This window comes from Rhinolophus hipposideros (assembly GCF_964194185.1).
Source record: "Rhinolophus hipposideros genome assembly, chromosome: 8".
Taxonomy (NCBI): Eukaryota; Metazoa; Chordata; class Mammalia; order Chiroptera; family Rhinolophidae; genus Rhinolophus; species Rhinolophus hipposideros.
Window position 1 is genome coordinate 42,954,736 of NC_138054.1, and position 20,573 is coordinate 42,975,308.

The 20,573-nt window shown below is 36.8% G+C and overlaps 1 protein-coding gene across 1 annotated transcript in view; it reads left to right on the forward strand.

The window, feature by feature from the left end:
* The window catches only part of NEGR1 (neuronal growth regulator 1), an 845,668-nt gene that overhangs the window by 347,879 nt on the left and 477,216 nt on the right, over window positions 1–20,573 (forward strand). The window contains exon 2 of the mRNA XM_081056016.1: window positions 5,010–5,242. Coding sequence (XP_080912142.1) covers window positions 5,010–5,242 — 233 coding nt within the window. The remainder of the gene's footprint in view (window positions 1–5,009; window positions 5,243–20,573) is intronic.

The following is a 20,573-nucleotide window of genomic DNA, read 5'->3' on the forward strand; positions in this document are numbered from 1 at the left end:
TTAGCATTATTCCAACATCAGTTTGATCAACTAGCAGCTCACCAAACAGGACTCATTACCCCCAACATAGGGACCTGACTAATGTGTAGTAATGTAATTTATAAAGGAACTCCTTAAAAGAGTTCAGAAGTAATGCAATTCTTATTAGAAAAGCATTAACTATCTTATGCCTGGGTTTATATAATTAACAACTGTAAAACCACATGAAATATTCAGGCCATTTATCCATTTCCAGCAACCAGATGTTTGGAACTATGTACACAAAACATTTAGAGGATTGACTGACAACGTCAGCGTCTGTCATGACATTTGTCATGGTGTGAACACAGCTGCTGAGCAGTGTACTTTTCGTACTGCTTCACTCATCTTCCTATAAAGTAGATAATCTAGAAGATTAAAAAGGAAAAAAAACACTTTCAAGAAAATCCATGTCATACTCAATTAAGATATATTCATTAGTGAACATTTTTATTCAGATTATTTTACTGTCTGTACTTCAAAGGGATCTTGAGCTCACTAGCTATAAAAGTGTTCCATTTTGAAGTCGGGAGTGGAAAAAAAGAATCTGTGTATGTGACCTTAGATTCATTGCTTCTTCCTGTCCCCATTAATGACCTCACTGTCTTTACTGACTTTGTCAACCTCTGCCTCACACATGAATTCCTCCATCCTAAACAGGGGAACCCCTCACCCTTGCTGCTGTCTGACTAAGAATGCACAGCATAGACTATCGCCATGGCGAAGAGTTCAGGTCGACTGGATTTATGCAAGATACAGTCTCGCAGTGACTTCATTTCTTCATCAGTGAAATGAGGATAATAGGATCTGGCTCATTGCCTTACAGGAGCGTCAGTGGAAGGTGACCAGCAAAGTACCTAGCACATACTAGGCAGAATCCTTAATGTTTTTAAGTGTTCCTGAAGTATAGAGTTAAATGTTGTAGTTCTTTCTTATTTCAAGTAGTTATGAGCCCAGCCCACCTGTGCCCCACACCTACCACTTTACTCTGCTCACTGAGCTTATTTCCATACCTACTGACTCAGATTACTTAGTCCATCCCATGTCTCCTACAGCAATTTTTGTTAAGGCCACAGATTTTTGCATTTAATTATATTTTATCATAAATGAATGCAGACATGACATTGCTTTCCCAACTATATTGTAGTTTGGACTTTGGATGTACTTTACCCTATTATCCTTTCTAAAAGTATCTTAATGTTTGCCTTCATTCCTCTACTCAACAAATATTTGTATTTATTGTCCATTATGTGTAGGCCTCTGGAATGTATAGAAGTGACCAAATAAAGTCTCTGGATCTTACTTTTAGCAGGGAGAGAAAGAAAATAATCTATCAAGTGAATAGAAAACATGGCGAAGGGGAGTGTTGAGAACAGTTTTTGCTATTTAATACATTAGATAATTCAGTGAAAGGACCAACAAAAGATAGAGAACAAGTGATGCAGAACACTGATGGAAGAGATTTCCAAGTGGAAGTAACATAAAACACTAACTTCCTGAGGAAAGAGCATGCATGGCATGTTGGAAGTGCACCTGGAGGACCCCTGTCTAGAGCAAAGCAAGGAGTGATAGCCAGTCCAGTCAGAAAAGCATCAAGGGGACAGATTACATAGGACCATTGGTCATTATTGGAAATTGAGTATTCTTTATGAGTGAAATGGGAAGGCTTGGAGTTGTTAATGATCTGAGTTACACTCTAAAATGTTTATTCTGTTTTTGATGGGGAGAATGGACCTGTCTACAGGCGTCAAGGGCAGAGGTTAGAAAATCTCTGGCAATTACAATAATCCAAATATAACAAAAATTTATTCTACATTCATATCCTGTTCTGCGTGATGGCTGTTCATGAATATACTTTGCCATCCTTGCTAAATTATAAATTCCACATGGGACAGGATTACAAGAGATTTATATTTTTAGACATTAGAATTCTTAAACCAAAAAGAAAGTTTTTGGTGCCCAAAGAGTTCAAAACTAAATTATCACCACGTCCCATCCTTCTTCTCTCCCCGCTCCCATATCCTAATTAGTTACCTTCCTTCTTCCTAGAATTCCTTCTTAATACAGGTACACATATCAGACAGTATCTCTTTATATTGTAAAGGAAGACAAAATAGGGTGAATGTAGAGATAGAGAGGGGGAAAACATAGTGCATATTCTCAAGGAATCACATGTGTGTGTTTGGCCTATTTGATATGTAGTTTTTTAATATATAATCACCTCATTGTTGATCTAACAACTACCTCTATCTATATAAGTATCTTATGATTCTTGTGAAATAGAAAGCCATGCTTCAGCCTTACTATTCCCAATTTGTAAAATTCCATATGTGGTAATTTAGTTATTTAAGTGCTAACTCAGTAGTGTAATTTGAGAATAATTCTATAGCAATCCAAGACAGTAATACAAAAACCAAAAAAAAAGCGAAAACCAGTGATTTTTTTTTTTTGTGTGTGTGTGTGAGTCTCCTTCAAGGGTCTTTTTAATGCATATCTTGTAAAACTGGGTTGGGACCAGTAACAATTATGAAATATCCTTATCTGACCCAAGGAGACATAAAGGGCTTTTTTTTTCATTTTCACAGTGTATAAGTTAACTTTATTCTCCTGTGATGGTCTCTGACATGCCAGAACAGAGGAATAGTGCTTATGATAAGACTAGGAGTTCTAACTCAGATTGGATCTATGAAAGCTCTAGTGTTTAAGGCTAGTTAATCTCTATGGTCCTCTAATACCCCCTCCCCCCCAAATAAAGGAAAAGTTGCTGCTGTCTCTAGGGAAAGGGAAATGGCAGACAGAGTGTTCAAAATCAGACTTTCATGGTAAAATATCCATTAATAATTAATTTTCTGCTTTCTGTAAAATAGGACAGGTTAAGTAGTTGGTCACATTCAGTAAATAAGAAATTACTTGCAGTAATTTCTGCAACATTCTAATCATCTTCCCATTTCTGAAACCTGTTTTCAAAGTCTTTGATTTACATTATGGTAGAAAGGATATTGAATGTAGAAATATAAGACTTGATTATAAATTCAACTTTGCCAGTCACTAATAGTGTGGCTTGGGCGAGTCACAAAGCCTAAACATTCCAGCTATTTTCTAGTGATGAATTTTCTACTGATTTCATAGCAGTCCATACCTCAACAGGGTTGTTATGAGCACCAGATAGGATAATGTGTGAAGGTCATGAATGCAGAGGTCACACCAGAAACACTTGATGAATCCAGATAGTAAATACAAACATTGGAATTATCAGTCCTAGTAGTGGTATTTCAGTGTTCTATCCTATACCAGTACAAATGTGATCTTGTGAAATGGGCAGTATGCCTTCTCTATCTTCTTTCTTCATAGCATTAAGAATAACAATACACTATAATTGTTCAATTTTGTCATTAAAGTGGGTTTTATTTTCTTCATTAAATATATCAGGAAAAGCTTTTCAATTAACAATGACCTTTATCACTTCTACTAGTTTAGATTCTGTTGACGGTGAAACTGACTGCAAATTAGATTCTGCAATGTACCTTGTTTCTTATTTTTTCACCCACTGATTAGTTTTATACAGTTGGCAGCAGCCTACCCTGTTGCATTCAGCTTGCAATTTTGTAGCAATCTCAAACACTGTGTTCAATCCCCCAAGGTGTTCTGTGGAAATGCTGTCAAACTATTTCCATGTACAATGTACGTATGTGTATTTTCATTCTGTAGCTGTGCTTTGTACTCATTTGAGAGAACCAGTCTTTAATTTGTATCAGAACTTTTCCAAGATGAAACAGAATTCCAGGCCTCAGCAAAATCACTGACATATGACCACAGCCCTTCTGTTTAAATCTCGATGTGCCAGACTTCCATTAGATCCAAAGATATATTTTTGAATCTCGTTATAGAACACAACTTTGAATAAATGGCTTCAAATTTGACCTTAAATTCTGCTAATTGTCATCACGATTGCCATCATCATCTGGCTCCAGTTTACCTTTCCAGTTTCATCTCTCATCCCTCCCCTATGCTGTTTTGTACTTCCTTGAAATGCCTGATTCTCTCTCTCACCTTTCCCTGGTGTTGCTCACATACAGCAACTCTGTCTAGAATGTTATGTCTTCCACGCCTCACCTTTTTATCTCAGGCATTTCCTATTTCAGAAAGCCTTTTCTATACCTCAACACCCTTTCTGAGTCAAATAACCCTCTTTTGTCTCTCATGAACCTTTAGCCTGATTTGATACAAATAGTTTTCTTAATGTATAGTATTAACTGCATTGTTTGGTTGTCTTCCATACTAGACTAAGTTTTGGAGAGCAAGGACAATACTTTCTGAATCTATAAATAGAAGCTTCATAAATGTTTATTGGATAAATGAATGTTTCCTGGAAAAACTGTTGGTCAGTGTATTGAAAAGGCAGTGAGAATTTGCTACTGGAAGTATTATATTAAAATATTTCCATTTAATTACAACAACAATATTATCAGTAAAATGCAATTTACAGTTTCAGTGTACCGGCTTACCATTCTGCAAATGCAGGCAATTTAAAAACTAAACACATATATGATACTATTCTATGCTTTCTGCATCTGGTACATTATATTCAGAATTGGGTTAGGTTGAGCCAGGCTGACTCATAGACCTTTCTTACTTCTTCTAATTTCAAAGAAAAAAATGTGTTTTAATGTTTAAAATTATTTGAACTAATTTAACCGTATTTAAATGTACTTGTCATCTTGACAGAATGGAAAAGGATTTTGACTGGGTTTGAATTAAAACGCACACACACACACACACACACACTTAAAAAAATAACCGTATGCAGGCATTGTTTCACATTTGTATTGGGAATGGAAGATGTACCATGGTGTTCATGTTTCCTGTGTTTATGTCTGATGTTTCCATTTGATGAAGTGCTATAATTCAGCATATGGAAATACAGTCAGAACAAAGATAATGTCTCTCTTTTTCATTTTGATTAATAGTGTCCTGTCTCTGGTAATTTGTAGGTGTTATTTGGAAGATGGAGCTTCAAAGGGTGCCTGGCTGAACCGGTCAAGTATTATTTTTGCGGGAGGTGATAAGTGGTCAGTGGATCCTCGAGTTTCCATTTCAACATTGAATAAAAGGGACTACAGCCTCCAGATACAGAATGTAGACGTAACAGATGATGGCCCATACACGTGTTCTGTTCAGACTCAACATACACCGCGAACAATGCAGGTGCATCTCACTGTGCAAGGTATGCGTTTCCATAACTGCTATATTGAAACTGCTGTACTGAAGGACTCTGCTTAGAAATGTTCAATATTTAGATAGCAAAATGACTCAGAAGTAACTGACAGTGTTGATAGATGTGTTGTCATTGTCTCCAGGGATTTATGTTCCTAGATTCCATTAAGTGTAATGGCTATTATAGTCATACGAATCCCCACTTACCAAGATCAAAAATTATCCATTAACACCACATTATAAGTTTTTTTTGGGGGTCTGTGATTCACTTTGTATTTTCCTTTGAGTCACCCCTTCAATAAATCTTTGAGAACCCATGATTGATACATTAAAATAAATATTTGATAACCTATGATGGATACATTAAAATATCAGAACTTTTTGACATATGGATAGTAACTCTTTAAAAGTAATCCTCCAGCTTTCCAACACTCTGTTTCAATCCAACTTCAGTTTACTTTGATTCGTCACAATGAAAAGAAGCAGCCTTCTAGAAATACTTTATTTAAATATAGAGTAATTGAAAAAATATGGTACACAATGCTTTATACTTTGATGTACTTATAGTAGATCATAAATCATGCTAACTACCTTACAGTGTCTAAATACAAACAGAATCATCAAATTATATTATTTTTCTTGCACACTAAAATGTAAGGAAGTATTTATCCTGAACACAAATACTGTTCAAGAAAAATGCAATTATAATGCTAATAGAATGGAAAATGTATATTTTTACCCTTTTACGTTAGTATCTCATGCTTTTTAGATTAGTCATGTGCTGGTTGAGTAGAAATATGCTGTAGAACTCAAAATGACATTGCAGCATTTCTAAGTAAAATTAATAACAAATTATATGATAATGTAGTGCCAGTGAATACATGTTTTATTCCCAACAGGGATGTTGAGTAAGCAAGTTATTTGTATTATCTCTGAGTTTACCCTTCAAATAATTAACAATAAGTATTAATTTAGGTACATGGCTTACATCTAGAAAAGTTTGTTAATCTATAATTGTATTAACTGAGCTTTATTTCCTTACATAAATGTGAACCTGAATTCAATCACAGTTTCAATTATAAATACATATTTTAACTTTGTGATGAAGATTAAACATATTAATTAAACAATTAAATCTAAGGAGAAAACATATAAATTGAAGAATGAATCAGTAAGTTTCCTCAATGGCTTTTCTTATTATAGATCACTGTGGGCTATATAATGTCCCTTCTTTAAAAGCACATGATTATATAATAGTTTTCACCAAAGTCTATCTTTATTCAGAAATTATCCAGAGGTTGCAGAGGTCAGAAGTTTGTCCATCTTCAAAAACTGACATGAGATTACAAATCACTGACACGAGATTACAAATCACCAACAGATTTCTTCTGTTATCCTGGCCTAATTCTATTTTCTTGTTTGGTCCAGTGCCCTTTGACTTGAGTTTCTATTTCAGAGACTATGAAGATTTTTATTATATGAGGGCAAGTACATTAGGACAATAGTATATTTGAGTGACTTGACATACCGTCTTTTTGCTTCTTCTAGGTTTAAATGATGTGTTCTGCACACTAAATATATGCCTCTTTCCTTTTGTTTCATTCTCTTATTCCATGGTAGGCCTATATTTTTAAACCAGACTATGGATATATGCTCCCTGCCCAGGCACTTATTTAATTTCCATAGGCTTTCTTTATAGCTTTAATTACATAGATTGTTTGATACTGCACATTTTAAAGCTGTTACATGCCTTATTCTGGCACTCTTTTTTGCTGGCCATCTGATGATGATGAACTTTTGAGCACCATTTCAGGAAGTCCATTTTAGGAAAGCACTTATTGGACATTTTGTCAGTATAAAATTTTGTTCCTCTAGAAAAAGAAAATGTCTCTTATTCTTTTGAAAGTGTGTAGTTGGGTCAAATTAAAAGCTAATAATTTTAGCATATTTATGAACATAATTACTCACTAGAAATTGATTGACATGTGAGCAGTTTTCCAATTACGTTAATAAAGTTCAGGGAATACATTAATAGGCTTGTCAGTCAATTCAAGAACTAAATAAATGTCATAAAAAGTCAACCCCACTTAAGCTACATTTCCTCTTAATGAATGAAAATAAACTGATGTGCTCATCTTTTCAGTCTCTAAATTTGTTAGGTTGTTTGATGCTCAGGTATATTTGAAGAGCTTTGTTCTTTGCCCAACACTTTGTTAAGCCTTTATTCACCAAGATGAAGAAACTTAGCAAGTGAAAAAAGACTATTAATCACTGATGTCAAAAAAACATTGGCTGGTAAAAACAAAGCTCATCTTTAATTGTTGCAACTATGTACTCAAGGGAACTACTTAAAAATAAAATCATTTTAGAAAGGGGATAATAAAAGGGATATCTTGCCACTGCAGACATTGGTCATGGGAAATTTGTTGGTGCCATTGATGTCTTAGAGCTGTTAATATTAATGAATGGAGCTAGGAGGGAGTAAAACACTGGACTGGGAGTTGGAAAACCTGGATTCCAATCCTGATGTTTTTCCTCAGGAAATGGGTAATTATCAAGCCTCTCTAAATTCTAGTTTTCGATTTTCTCATTTGAAAGATGAGGACTCAGGCCAGAAGACCTTAAGGTCCATGCCATTCAAAACCAAAAAGTCAGATGATCCAAAAAAAAAAAAAAAAAGAAATTTATTGTGATTATCTGCTTTTGATTTGAAAGGGAAAAAGTAATTTAAGATTAAAAAAAAAGAAAAATATTTCATAACATTTCTATAACACTTACAAACTAATATTTTACGCAGAAGCACCTAGTATATATTCTGTGAGTATGCTTTATTAATCTCCATGTTTTTCTTTCACCAACTGAGCAGAACAATGTATGTAAGAATGGAGTTTGTAGAATGTGGTAAATTGGAGTTTTGCTTCAAGGGGGTGGAAATTAGCTAATAGATTCAGTGAAAAATTTGCCTATATATAATATATAATATAATGCTGATGAATGAAATTATCTAATTGTTCAGTGTTTCAAATCATGTGGTCCCACATTTCCTAAGAGCAGTCTTTTTCGTCAGTGAGTATAAAAAAATGTACAAGGCTAGAGTACTTATTATGAAACCAGACATTTCTATTACAATACTGTAATGATAGGAAACATTAAAGGTAAATGCTGTCCACTCAAATATATGACGGGGATGGTTTCTACTTTGAGTCCATGTTTAAAGTCTAAGTTGTATATAGCACAAAATAGACACTGATAGATGTTGTATAACTAAATATATGCACAACAGCTTCAGTCAACACCTTGATTGCTGTCTTGTGAGATTATGAACAGAGGACCCAGCTGAGACGTGCCTGGACTGAAACTGAAATAATAAATATATGTTGTTTTAACACACACACACCTGCACGCACACAATATATAGAATATTAACCACTCAACTTGTATGCTTTCAGGGTGATGTACTCTTAAGTTTTCTCTAGGAAGAGTAGAAGGAGATTTGAGAAGCACATAACTCTATGAGCAAAATAACTTCTCAAGGGTATTTAACTTTCCTATTCTGATTTTCTCAGGGACTGTGACGTACCTAGAATATTTGTGATAGATAGGGTACTACACTTCTCTTTTCAAGAGGGCTTATGGAGTGTCCTCAGACAGCATTTAGTGATCAACTCTGTCAAAGATAGCCTTAGGTCTACAGGAACATGTTGCCAAAGTCAGCCTCTGCCTAGAGCAGGGATGTCCAAACATTTTTCAACGTTTTTTACCAAGGGCCATATGCAGTAAAATACGCAAACAGCCAGGCCACTCATTCGAGGTGAAGTACATATTGCCTCACCTAGTTTATTTAAGTAAACTAAATATATTTTTGGAATTTGCTGCGGGCCAATTAAAAATGGATTGCGGGCCGAAATGGCTCACGGGCCTCAGTTTGGACACCTCTGGCCTAGAGTAACCAACATGTGATGACTGATTGAGGCAGGGAGTAGAAAGGTCTCTTCCTTTTAGCCCAAAGTAGGATAACTCTGACGGGCCATTTGGCTCCAGAGCAGCTGAGGCTGTTTACCAGCATGCACTGAGGCTTAACTTCTTGCCTCGTTCAAATCCTATCTTCTTCTTCTTCCTTCTCCAGGGATTTATCAGAAGGATATTCTGTAATAAATATTCTGCACTGTAAACTCCATCTTCTTTCAGTGCCTGCTTCCCAAAGATCCTAAACTATGACAATGTTAGATCCTTGCCTCTGACTTACTCTTTATTTTGAGAAAGCCTTTGTAAAGTGGAAGACAACACATTCAAACACCATTTAATTTTAACGTTCCATTTTATATTTGAAGGGATTTAAAGTAGCTTATAAAGAAGTATTTAGTGCACCAAGATAAATAGGATAAATCCCAAGCAAACACACTATAAGGTAAGAAGAGTGGGATGCAGTCAGAGGTGACATTAGAACATAAATTCGTGACACGATTCCTATATACTTTTAAAGCTTGGTAAAAAATTCAGTTCTAAGATTTCTAGCAGCCAACTCAGAAAGAGAAACAGGGTTAGTTATTCATTTCATGATCCATAAGGTTAAAACTTATATTTCTTACTACCCTGATCCTGTTTACTCAGAATGGAGAAGTATTTCTACTGAGTCATCTTAGAATATCACTGCGAGCTGTAAGAAACATGTCAATAGTGAGTGTATATAGTACTTACGGTACCCGTAAGATTATTTCTTATAATACCTTTCAATATAATAGGAACTGCAAGGAAGTTTTAAAAAATTTAATTAAAAACTTAAAAATAAGTTTAACAAGATGCCAGTTCAATAACAGGGGAAGCTTTATGATTATTGCTTAATCTAGGAGTAAGTTATTGAACCTATCCTTCCTGTGTCAAACCTCTAATATTAGTTCTCTCAATAGGTCTTTGAATAGGAATTTAGGTACAAATATTTCAAAATTATATGTACCAATGAGCGTCTGGACAGCCGTCTTTCTATGTGGTCACAAATATAGAGTCATGTTCTTTAAAGACCAGCACATCTTAATCTAATGTTGACATCCTTTTGATGAATGCTAAAGCCTTAATAAGATATATCCTGGAAGAGGAAGACATCACACGTCTGCTCCAGATTCAGCTGAAGGGCAGTAACACGCATCATAAGACATGGGTCTCCCTTCCCAAAGGGGAAAAAACGCTATGGTCAGAAAATCATGTCACAGTACCACACACATTAAAAATCCAAGCCGTTGCTCTGCAACAGGAAATATTTCAAACTTTTCAAAAAGCTACAAAATGAAACCAAAGAAAAATTACCAGCACTAGGAAAAGTTTTACAGAGCCCATCGATGTCAAAATAGTCATTGTCTGAAAGCAATCAGGGCTCAGTACTGGGCCCTCAGAATAGCTCCCACTGTTTTTTCAATCTCTATTTATACCTGTGGGAAGATTAAGATTATATTAGGTTGGTGCAAAAGTAATTGCTGTTTTTGCAAATTTTAACCTTTTAAACTGCAATTATTTTTGCACCAACTTAATATATAGGAACCCAATTTTGGATATGTTTTAAAACAAAGAAATGATAAAGACCCAGAAGATGTATCCTTAATATTTTTAGCATGGAAACAAATAATAATCCACCTGAAATAAAAATGGTTCCTTAACTTAATGCCATTACATCATCCCAATCAAATAATATTTAGCTTTCAGGAATGCAACTTCATAGCATACCTATAAGATAAATAAAAAAATAAAGTATATCTTTGTAATTATTATTTTGTTGAGCTATAATTGACATATAACTTACTAGTTTCAGGTATACAACATAATGATTTGATATGTGTATGTATTGTCAAATGGTTACCACAATAAGTCTAGTTAACCTCTATCACTATACAGTTACATTTTTTTTTCTTATGATGAGAAACTAAGATTTACTCTCTTTGCACCTATCAAATATACAGTACAGTATTAACTGTTGGAGTTCCCCTGGTGAAATCTGAAACTGGCCTCAGTACGTCGAGGAAAAGGAAAGACTGAAGAAAGAGACAGGCCACTCCAGATTGGTAGGCAGCAGATTCAATAAGCAAGAGAACTGTCACTGAGGCTTGTCTTAGATGACTACAAGAGGAATAGATCTCCATACTGACTTGCCAGAATCTTAAAAGTTTATATAGAAGCTTTAATGGGGTTTAGTAATGTATTCCGTTCAGATGATGACCACAACACCTTAGTCTCAAAGCTGCATTCTTGTAACAGCTCCTAGTATGGAAACAGTGGGCAAAATGTACATTCCAAGGATGGGAGGGATAAGGACGTTCACAATGCCTGGGTCCAGCTTGGGGGTCAACCTGTCATCACCTTGTCTAGATGACCTCCTCCAACTGTCACCATGCTGTGCATTACATCCCCATGACTTCTTTACAGCTGCAAGTTTGTACCTTTTAATTCCCTTCACCCATCCTTCCCCTCTTCCTCTCTGGCAAACACCAATCTGATCTTTGTATGCATGAGCTCAGTTTTTGTTTTAGGAAAAAATTAAGGAGACTATCTGCCAAAAATGACTTAGTTTTTGTATGATCCATATCTTTATTGCATTAACTAGATAACAGACCAATTTCTAAGATCACCTTATGTGTGATGATACATATATATTATCTACTTATAAGGAAACATCATTTTCTCTCTAAAATTAGGTTAAAAGTAATATCAAATAATTGAGATAAAAGTAGCATGGGCAAATGTATGCATACTCATTGTCATTCCCTCTGCAAGAATTTTCTACCAGTTCTGCCATAAATAATTCTTTGCTTACCCCAATTCAATGGGAGCCAAAATATACTGAGCTCACACGGAGTCACTGATACTTGAATGCTGAGTTAAAGACTTTGCCTCAGTGAATCAAAGACCAACTGAGTAGATTATAAGATATAAATAACGTTGTATGGTCCTTAGAGATTTTCCCCACAACGATATAGTAACATTGGAACCCGAATCCTAATCTCCCCTCCCCACCCTAGTTCTCTATTTCTTTTAGCCTGAAATATCCAGATTTGCAATTTAGGAAGAAAGGCATATATAAGCATTTGGGAACATATGCCTTATTAATTAGACTGTCATTGTGTTCTCCATGTGCTTTATTCAATATGAAACATTTTATCTGTTGAAATATATGAAGTAGTATTATTGCAGTCCAGAAAGATAATGGTCTGGTATCTAAACAGTTTAGAACAATTATGCCTAACCTGGGAAAATAAGTCCTTCAGGTATCATTTGTTATCTAGACATCAGGAAAACTTATTTCTTCCAAGATACCTTCACAAAGAAACTCAGGTTCACTTATCTGGACTTACATGGGATACGCTTTTATAGGCCATGAAGTATTTCATAATAATTTAAAATATTAATGCAGTTTTCAGGTCGGTATTTAGTTTACAGGTTTTTTTGTTTGTTTGTTTCCTCTCTTCCTACCCCCCTCCGCCCCGACCCCAGACATGCCAGTCTAGCTAGAATTGCTGTGGTTACATGGCAGTGTGTATCAGGACAGATTCTAGGAAACTATTATCTCACTTTTATCTGTGAATATATTGACATTGATTAGATTACTGGTTTCGCTACGAGGGTCCACGAGAAATAGTGTTAATTGAACTAATTTTTAGTGAAATTCTCATTTGAATATTCAGTTCTTTCAGAATAAATATTTTTTTCCTGTAAATATTATTGACTTTTTAAATATACAGTGTTTAGAAAAAGTTATAGCCCATTATTTTTCTGTGATTGAGATAAAAGCAGTAGTAGAAAAAGAAGGTAGATTTCAATGAATACTATTTTTCACTGACAAATATTTTTTTCTTTAAGTGATCATATTTTTCTAACCAAAACTTTGTACATGAAGTTTTATATATAGTCTAATACAAGATCTGATATTAGAACAGAACTGTACATCAAAACTACAAAAATCCATAATGCACTGCCAACTATACACAGAGGAATTGAGTAAGTTGATGATATTTTCTTATAAACTTTCAATATGCTGTTATTTGCAAATGAAAGAGAAGTAGAAAAGAGCAAGAAAAATAATACAGATATCGTATGCTATTGGCTTTCATCTGAGTCATCCCTTTACCCTATAGAGGGAACTTTCATGAAAACTATTGCTGAACTGTGTGAGTTGGTAAGAGAAAGGGGAATAATGTTGGAATTTAAATAAGCATCTTTGCTAACTACTGAATTGTGCCAGCAAGGAGGGTTCTACTTCAGTACCTCTGATCTACTCATGAGTTGGATGAGCTTTTAAGGGGTGGCAGAAGAAGGGCAGTGGAACCAATGAGTTGTACAGTTTGTGGTCAGTGTTGTTGAGGAGCAATTCTGCCCTACTTTGTCCTTTCCTTCAAGTTTCACATTTTGGATCATGTTGGCAAATGTTAAATAAAAGGATATCTGAAAATGGAGTGTATCAGAAGAACAAAATTCATCACTCATTTTGAGACTGAGTAAAACAGCATTTCTGGTTTTGGTAACATGACATTTCAAATAAATTTGAAAATATTTTAAAGTAATTAACCCTTTAAGCAAAATTTCCTGCCCTTTAAAAGTCCCTTCAATGATTAATGAATATTTATATTAGCTCTTGAAGTACATAGTATCTCAAAGCTTAGACTGATCACATTTTTATTTTCTTAGCAGAAATTTTGAGTTTTGTTTTGTGTGCTGCATTTCCAAATAGTTAAATTTGTTGCCTATCTTACAGTATCTTTACTTTTTCCAGAAACAAGGAAAATAACTGTGAGTAATACGTGTCAAATCCCAATACAATGTACACTATCAGTATGAAAATCTCTCTGTAAGTAAAAGATTACCAAGCTTTAGCTGGTGTACTTATTTTCAGAAAGCCTACAAGTAAAATAAAAGTCTAGGGAAATAATTTGTCTTCTCCTTGGAAATCATTGCAATAAGATTTGACCTATAAAATTATTTTACTGTATTCTTCCCCAAATTATGTGTATAGTTAAGAAATTGCTACCAAGGTAATTAAAATGTTGTGTTTTCATTAACTGAATTCCAAATGGCATGCCCCTGGTAAACTTTATGTAGGACAAAGATAAAATTTAGCAGAGGAGAAAATTTGAAACCTGCTAATGATATTGTTTACTTTATGATTTATAGCAGAACAATAAGAATGAATTATGTGTAGTGCCAAGAGGAAAATGGGCATAATTAAGATTGGTGGCAAAATTCAATTTACAGAATCAAAGTGATTGTACATATATCCCAACATCTCTCTGCCTTACACCACTTCACTTCCCATTCCTTCAGCATCTTCTAGTTAGTTATCTACGGAGAGCGTAGAGAGAACAAGAAAGGTGTACCATGCACCTGCACTTACCTGTCATAGCTTTCTAAACCAAATTAGTAGGTTTGCATCAGACCAGTGATAATTAAACATTCTGTGGTCAAGGACCCATTTGAAAATTTGATGAAACCCGTGGACCTTATCTCTAGAAAAATGTACATACCCTTAATGTTTTACAAACTTCATATGAATAGAATGTTCATCCTCCTTAAATCTATATGTGGACTCCAAATAAGAACTCCAGTGAACTTCTTGAGGGTAAGGAGTAGGTCTTAATCCTTTTTGACTCCCACACATCCAGGAAAGTGCTTAACAAATGTTGGGGACTCAAGAGCGATGTATTGGCTATATATGTACATATTTCTTTTTCCTGGCTTCATGCCAGTCACTTTGCTTAAGCTTTGACTTAATGTATTGACGCTATCTTTAGGGCATAACACTAGGAATGCTGACATAACAGGAAATTTTTTAAATTAAAAGGATTAGTTAGGCATTCTTAGGTTGCTTATTTTCATTTCAGGTCATAGCATCCTTATCCTCAGTTAATCCCCATGTTTTCGGAAATGCAGAATAGTGATTGCATGTTGGAGTGAAAAAAATAATAAATGGGATACCAACATTTTATGTTTTTTTTTTTTCTCCTAGCAATGTCATTTTGAGGGGGGAAAAGACTTTATATAGGACAGTGTTAGCTACAAAGATTAAAACCAAAGTTTCCTAATGCCAAACACAAGTAAGGTTAATATTTTAAAAAGGCCAAAAATAACACAATTAGATATTCCTCTCACGTATTTCACTCATTCTTTTAGGTTTTGATTTGAGCCAGTTGATATGTGGACACATTTTTAAATTTCAGGTTGAAGACTTAACAAGGCACAGATTTCAGAGCTCTTTATCAGTGCAGAGTAAGGCAAGTCATGTACATCGTTTTTCCCTCTGCTTATAACCCTTTCATTTTAAAAGGACATCTAAGATTAATTGAGTTTTAGTTAAATAATGCTTACATAGTTCCACTTTAATTCAATTCCTACTCTGTGTAAATAACTTTGCTAAAAGTTGCACATGCATTCCTCCTTGTGGTAAGCAGAATAATGGTCCCCAAAGGTGACCACATCCTAATCTCTGGAACATGTTGTCATGCGGGGCGGCCTGCGGGGTCTCTGGTCCCGCTCCCCACATAAGAACGTAGAATATGGTGAGGCCTAAAAGGAACATCCAAGGAGCCATAAGTAAGGGGTCATATCACTACAGTCTCATTGGAGGCTGGGTTGGAGACACAGGAGGCAGGAACCACAGAATCCTCAATCCTCACTGCGCCAATTGCAGGCTCAGCCACCATTTTCTTGCTAGCCCCCATTTTCTGTTAGCATAGCCACAGCAGTTATATTAGTGGCCAATGGCTCACTGGTTACAGCTGATGGCCAACTAGCCACAGCTGATGGCCATCCAATCACAGTTGATGGCCATTTATTACCTGAGCCAGCACCTTTCCACGTGAGTCCGAGAGCCTGGAAACTGCACTCCTGGCTCTGTCCCCATACCTGTGTATATGTTAGGTTATATGGCAAAGGGAGATTAAGATTGCAAATCACCTAATCTTAACAGTGTGATATCATCTTGGGTTATCCAGGTGGGCCCTATGAAATCACATGTGTGATTAATAGTGGAAGGGAAAGGCAGAAGATAATCAGAGGGAGACATGATTGTGGAAGTAGATTGGGGTGATGTAATGTCAAAAGGACTCAACAGACCATTGCTGGCTTTGAACATAAAGGAAAGAGATCGTGAGTCAAGGAATGTGGGTAGCCTCTAGAAGATGGAAATGGTAAGGAAATAAATTCTCTACCAGAAACTCCCAAAGGTAAAACATTCCTGAACACCTCAGTTTTCACTGAGATAGCTTATATTGGACATCTAGCCTACAGAACTGTAAAATAAATTTGTGTTAAGCCCTTAATTTTATAGTAATTTATGGCAGCAAATAGAAAACTAACAAACACACACACACACACATACACTCAAAGTTATCTTCATACACACCTACCACAGGGTTTTTCTCAATCTTGGCACTGTTGACATTTTGAACCATAGAATTTGTGTGTGTGTATGTGTGTGTGTGTGTATGTGTGTGTGTGTTAGAATGGGAAGAAATGACCTGTGTATTGTAGAATGTTTAAGAGCATCTCTGGTTGCTATAGATTGAATCTTTGTGTTCCACCAAAATACATATGTTGCCACCTAATCCCCAATGTGATGGTATTAGGAAGTGGGGTCTTTGGGAGGTGCTTGGGTCATGAGGGTGGAGTCCTTATCAATGGGATTAGTGCCCTTAGAAATGAGGCCCCCAGAGATTCCTCCCCCTTTCCACCACATGAGGTTGTAGCAGTGAAAAATGACAGTCTAAGAAGTAGGTCCTCTCCAGACACAGAATCTGCAGGTGCCATCATCTTGTTCTTCCCAGGCCCCAGAGCTTTGCGAAATTAATGCTTGTTGTTTATAAACCACCCATGTATGATGTTTTATGATAGCAGAATGAATAATTTAAAACACTGCCCTCCACATCATAGACACCGGTACCATTCTCTGCCTGTGACATCCCAAAATATCTCTAGACATTGCCAAGTGTCTACTGGGGTAAAAATCACTCCAGGGTGAGAACCTCTGAACTACTAGAAAATATAGACACATGCTTTAATCCTCAATGCATGGCAGGTTGTGACAGGCTCCTTGAAAGGATGGATCTTATCTTACTTCCCTACTCTCAGTGAATAGAACAAGGGCTGATATGTAATTGGGGATAACATACATATTTAATAAGTGATAGACAAAATGAATATTTAATAAGTGAGTCAAGTTCCTTAGAGCACAAGCTAGCCAATGACCAGATAAGATTCTTGATTTATTTTTCTCATTTAATAATGGTTTGGGCTCTTTCTCTCTTTGAAACCAGTAATAATGGTGTTCTCCTAAATAGTTTAGTGTAGCATTGGCATTAGATTGACCTCAGATGACATCCAGCTCTGGTATTTATAAAGTATATGAACTTGGTTAAGTGTCTCCATCTCTTTAACACTCATTTTCACTCTCTGAGAAGTAAAAAATAATACTCAACTCTCTGGATTGCTGTGAAATTTTGAAAAGAACAATCAGGTATAAGAGAAATTTCTCCTAGTGTCTGATTCAATAGACGCTACCATTGTTCTTTTTCCTGTGAGCTAATAATGAACAGATAGAACCTTTCTCTCTCTCTGTTTGAAATAGGATATAATTGAGATTTATTTCATTGATTCCAAGTGATTTTTATTTAAGAATATTGATAATACAGTTAATTGTAAAATATTAATAAAATTAATTACTCTGCCTTCCTGTGGAAAAATTCCATGTGAAAAGATATAATACTTTTATACCAGTGTTAAGGTTTTGAGCTACAATAATTGGAAAAAAAAATCGACATTTTTTTTGAAAATTAATCACTACCTAAAAGTAAAGAAAAGGTATGGTAGCAATCATTTTTGCCTGTTTGATCTTAGAGCCATTCTTTATACCTCTTTTGCCATGCTTTATATCACGGGGCTGGCTGACCCTTATTGTGGGGACAGAGCCCCAGAAAGCAGTTTCCAGGTTCTCAGCCTCACATAGAAAGGTGCTCTCTCAGGTAGTAAATGGCCATCAACTGTGACTGGATGGCCATCAGCTGTGACTAGTTGGCCGTCAGCTGTAACCAGTGAGCCATTGGCCACTAATATAACTGCCGTGGCTACACTAGCAGAAAATGGGGGCTAGCAAGAAGATGGTGGCTGAGCTAGCAAGAGCGGATTGCAGAGAGGCGGATGCTGCCAGCGAGAATATAGTGGTATGACTCCCCTACTTATGACTCCGTGGGTGTTCCTTTTTGGCCTCTGACTTCTGTCCACTTGATTCGGCCAGGCATGCAGTCCTCTGAATCGAAGGTCATTGCAGCCCTGTGAGCTGGGAAGTGCTTGCTGAGGCAGCCCGATGCAGGACTTGTAATTCCAAAAGGAAATGCTTGCTGAGTCCTACTGTTTGCTTGGGAACATACCACCATGTAGTGGAACTGGCTAATGTTTGCTTTTGTATCTTGACCGGCCACCATCGAGAATATGTAAGCACCTTGACTGAGAGCCGCTATTGTTCCAGCACGGTATCCTGAGAGGCCCAGAGAGAGAGAGTGGCAGTGCCCTGAGAGCCCAGGCTGAGTCCAGGCAGTTTGGTTGTGCCCAGAGAGAGTGGCAGTGCCCTGAGAAACCCTGGCTGTGCCCGGGAAGACTGGTGGTACCCGAAGAAGCCCAGGAAGTCTGGCTGTGTCCAGAAGCACTGGTGGTGCCCTGAAAAACCTTGGGTGTGTCCAGAGAGTCTGGCTCTGTCTAGGATATTGCATTCACCTCAAGGTTCCTCGCACACGGCCCCTCGCGGAAGACCCTTGTCGTGTAGATTGTGAGGCGAGACCCTGTAGGGGTGGAGTGTGGGGACAGAGCCCCAAAGAGCAGTTTCCAGGCTCTTGGCCTCACATAGAAAGGTGCTGGCTCAGGTAGTAAATGGCCATCAACTGTGATTGGATTGCCATCAGCTGTGGCTAGTTGGCCATCAGCTGTAACCAGTGAGCCATTGGCCACTAATATAACTTCCGTGGCTATGCTAGCAGAAAAATGGGGGCTAGCAAGAAGATGGTGGCTGAGCCTACAAGCGGTGCAGTGAAGGTTGCGAACAGTGTGGCTCCTGCTTCCTGTGTCTCCAACCCAGCCGCCAACGAGAATATGGTAGTATGACTCCCCTACCTATGGCTCCGTGAGTGTTCCTTTTTGGCCTCACCATATCCTGCATTATTATGTGGGGAGTGGGACCAGAGACCCCGCAGGAGACCCCTCACGACAAATGGCGCAGTGAGCAGGGTCTCCCGTATGACAAATAGCACAGCAGGCAGGGTCTCCCTCATGATGCCTGTGGTTGTGTTTCCAGGCTGGTATGCGTTGTGGTTTCTGGCAAGATTCCCCCAGTGGGAGACACTGGCAGAGACCAGGGACAGGTAGAAGTGAGAGTCAGGCTACTTTCCCCTTCCTCATTGCCACTGGCAGTTTCTTCTGCAAAGCCTCTCTCCTCCCTTGCTCTCACTTCTGCTGGACAGCCCATTACCCCAACAGCACAGCTCACATGGGGCAGTCCCACGCTGTGGATCTAGTTCCTGATAAACAGTCCTAATCTCTGGGCTCTGGTAATAATACCTGCGTGGAGGAGTATTAGTGGCTACTTGTTAGAAATCTCTGAATTTTCTCACTTTCACATGCTTTGGCTTCCTAGCCCTTCATTACTCTATAAACAACTCCCTATATTAAATCCGTTTACTTGAAGTACTTCGATTGGTTTCTATTTTCCTGACTGTATCCCTATCGATACAGATTTATTTCCTAAAATTTCAAGTGTTTCCTACTTGTAAATTCTCACAAGAGGTATGTTTTAAGTTCTATTTTCCATATAGGTAACCATTTTTTATAATGATGATTACCTCATTACATTCTGGAAAAATATATATATTTCATTCCTGAGTATAAAAAGCAAATTCAAAAACAAATTTTAAATTTAATTACACATATATTGTGATCTCAGATTTACTAAACTAATTATCAGAAAGTAAGATAAATTAGGGAGAAAAGATAAAAGTATGCATAATCATTAAATGCTGGCATTTATGTGAGCCTTGGGCTTCTCTTTATTAGCTTTTTGGGTGCAATTATCATTAACATTTCAGTCACATCTTTAATGAATATTAGAATTCCATATACACAATGGTATGAGTGGAAATGGCAGTCTTTCATTATGCACACAGACTGTAACTTTAAGAAAAATAACATACAAACAGGCTGCAGAGTATGGCTGTATATATACCCTGGGAGCTAACAGCTGTCCAGCAATATTCTGGACCTCAATGTTTACAGCTGCACCTGTGCCTTGTGGGGAAACAAATGAAAAGCAATTTGGGAATTTTCTC